Genomic DNA, 2,029 nt, shown 5'->3' on the forward strand with positions numbered 1-2,029 from the left:
AATTAGTTAAAAATAATTTCTAATACAAATTCCCACAATTGCCATAGTATTTGTACGGTGTGTTGCTTAATGCAATTTTTGAGACCCAAATCTTGCTTTTGGTTTAAATTTAACTTGTGTTAACAGTTCAGGAAAGAGGGAATTTGCAGTGGGGTTGTAAAATAAACATCCCTCAAAATAAGAAACAAAGCCACAATACACACGTACACATACATGGACGTGAAAATGGTTTGTTTTTCTCTTCCAGATAGTCATCTTGCATTCTCTGTCCATTTTGTTGATATTTCATTGAAAGTGCTCGTTAGCTCTGCTCCATGAAACAACCCTCCAAATAACATAGCTATTGGGAACCGAGCATTGCATTTAACTGAAAACTGGTCTCCAGCTTGTCTGTGCTGTACAGTAGATGGCAATAAAGGACCACTATGTAGTAGAATTACACCTCTGAAAAGGAATTTTTCTGTCCTTAATGCTTTGGAAAGTGTAATTAAAAATAAGAATATAGAAGTGCAATGTTGAGAAGTTGGGAGGTGCAGAGAGGGGAAAATACAAGAGTTGCAAGGAAACAAGACAAAGCACGTGAATGATAATGACACACAGATATTTACTTTACATGTAAATGAAAGAAAGAACATTGTGCATTCGTTAGCCACCCCTTCAGTCTGCAGAGTTGCCCCTGCAAAGCCATGGGAGGGAAGGGATCTGAGACCCACTGTTCAAGAAGTTCTGCATTCCAGCATCTTCCGGAAACTTTTCCGAAAACTGTCATCCAGGAAAGCATACAAGAAAGGATTCAAGCATGAATTGGCATAGCTTAGGCTGGTGATGAAGTAGGATATACCAATGACCATGGAGGTCTGGGGCAAGTCAGTGGTCAAAGCCACAATGGTGGCCAAGTGGAAGGGGGTCCAACAGAAGAGACACACAGCCAGGACTATGAAGACCATAATAGTGACTTTCTTCTTGGCTTTGTCCAGGGCTTTAGCATTAGAGTTCAAGTGCATGTTCCGTAGCTTGTAGAGCATCATGGTGTAGAGGATGCAGATGGTGGATACTGGAATGGCAAAGCCAAGGATGAGGGTATAGATCCTGCTGGCTTTGAACCAAAATCTTTCAGGCTTGGGGAAATTGAGACCACAACTCTTGATCTCCAGGTCATCTATGTAGACATTGGCAAAGATGATGAAGGGGAGAACTATGATGGTGACCAGGATCCAGATGCACAGACTGACAATCCTGGCCGCTCGGTATGTGCGATGTGGCATCCTCTTGGACCTGACTGTAGCCAGTACTACCAGATACCTGTCTATACTCATCACTGTTAGGAAATAAATGCTGGAGAAGATATTGTAGTGATCTATGGACAAGATGGCCTTGCAGAGGACTTCTCCAAAGGGCCAGTAGTGGAGGAGGTGTTCAGCAATATTAATGGGCAAGACAAGCGTGAACAAGTCATCAGCTATAGCAAGGTTCAGGATGAACATGTTTGTCACAGTCTTCATCTTGGGGGCCTTGAGGATCACGTAGATGACAGCAGTGTTGCCTGTGAGCCCAACAGCACAGATCACAGAGTAAATCACAGGGAGGACAACGTAGAAATCAGCTGCCTGCTCTTGGAAGGTTAAATTGAACCGCATGTTGTTGTCCAGGTAGCAGCTGTTGCCTGCATTGCTGCAGGTGCTGTTCAGATTATCCCAAAGAGAGTTGTTTCCCATGCCTGCTGGTCACAGACTACCCCCAGATGTTGTTGAAAGCCTTGCTAACCCAGAACGGAGAGCTTTTTTTCTGTGAGAAGTAGCTGCTATCTCATTTAGAAGTGGGCTATTTCCAAAGAGTGGTCCATGAGGCAGCATGGACCATCTAACTTAGCTCTCCTGTCTCCCACCATCGGAGAAATTAGATTTTGAAGTAACTGGGGGGAAGGATTGAAAGACATGTAAGGCTCCACGAACAAAACAAACAGGAGAATTATAACTCCCTAGGTAAGTCAAGGAACTCTTCTCTCAGAGCATCCTGGTGAGCTTTGGCT

General features: G+C 43.6%; 1 protein-coding gene across 1 annotated transcript; it reads right to left on the bottom strand.

Annotated features, from left to right (window-relative positions):
• Positions 1–716: 716 nt before the first annotated feature.
• NPBWR2 (neuropeptides B/W receptor 2) lies at positions 717–1,715 on the bottom strand. Its single transcript, XM_010288071.1, has one exon. The coding sequence runs from the start codon at positions 1,713–1,715 to the stop codon at positions 717–719; it is 999 nt and encodes a 332-aa protein (XP_010286373.1).
• Between the last annotated feature and the right edge of the window lie 314 nt (positions 1,716–2,029).

This window comes from Phaethon lepturus, unplaced genomic scaffold (assembly GCF_000687285.1).
Source record: "Phaethon lepturus isolate BGI_N335 unplaced genomic scaffold, ASM68728v1 scaffold7865, whole genome shotgun sequence".
Taxonomy (NCBI): Eukaryota; Metazoa; Chordata; class Aves; order Phaethontiformes; family Phaethontidae; genus Phaethon; species Phaethon lepturus.

Excerpts from the sequence above, each read along its gene's own strand:
- NPBWR2 (XM_010288071.1), bottom strand. The coding sequence starts at position 1,715 with ATGGGAAACAACTCTCTTTGGGATAATCTGAACAGCACCTGCAGCAAT.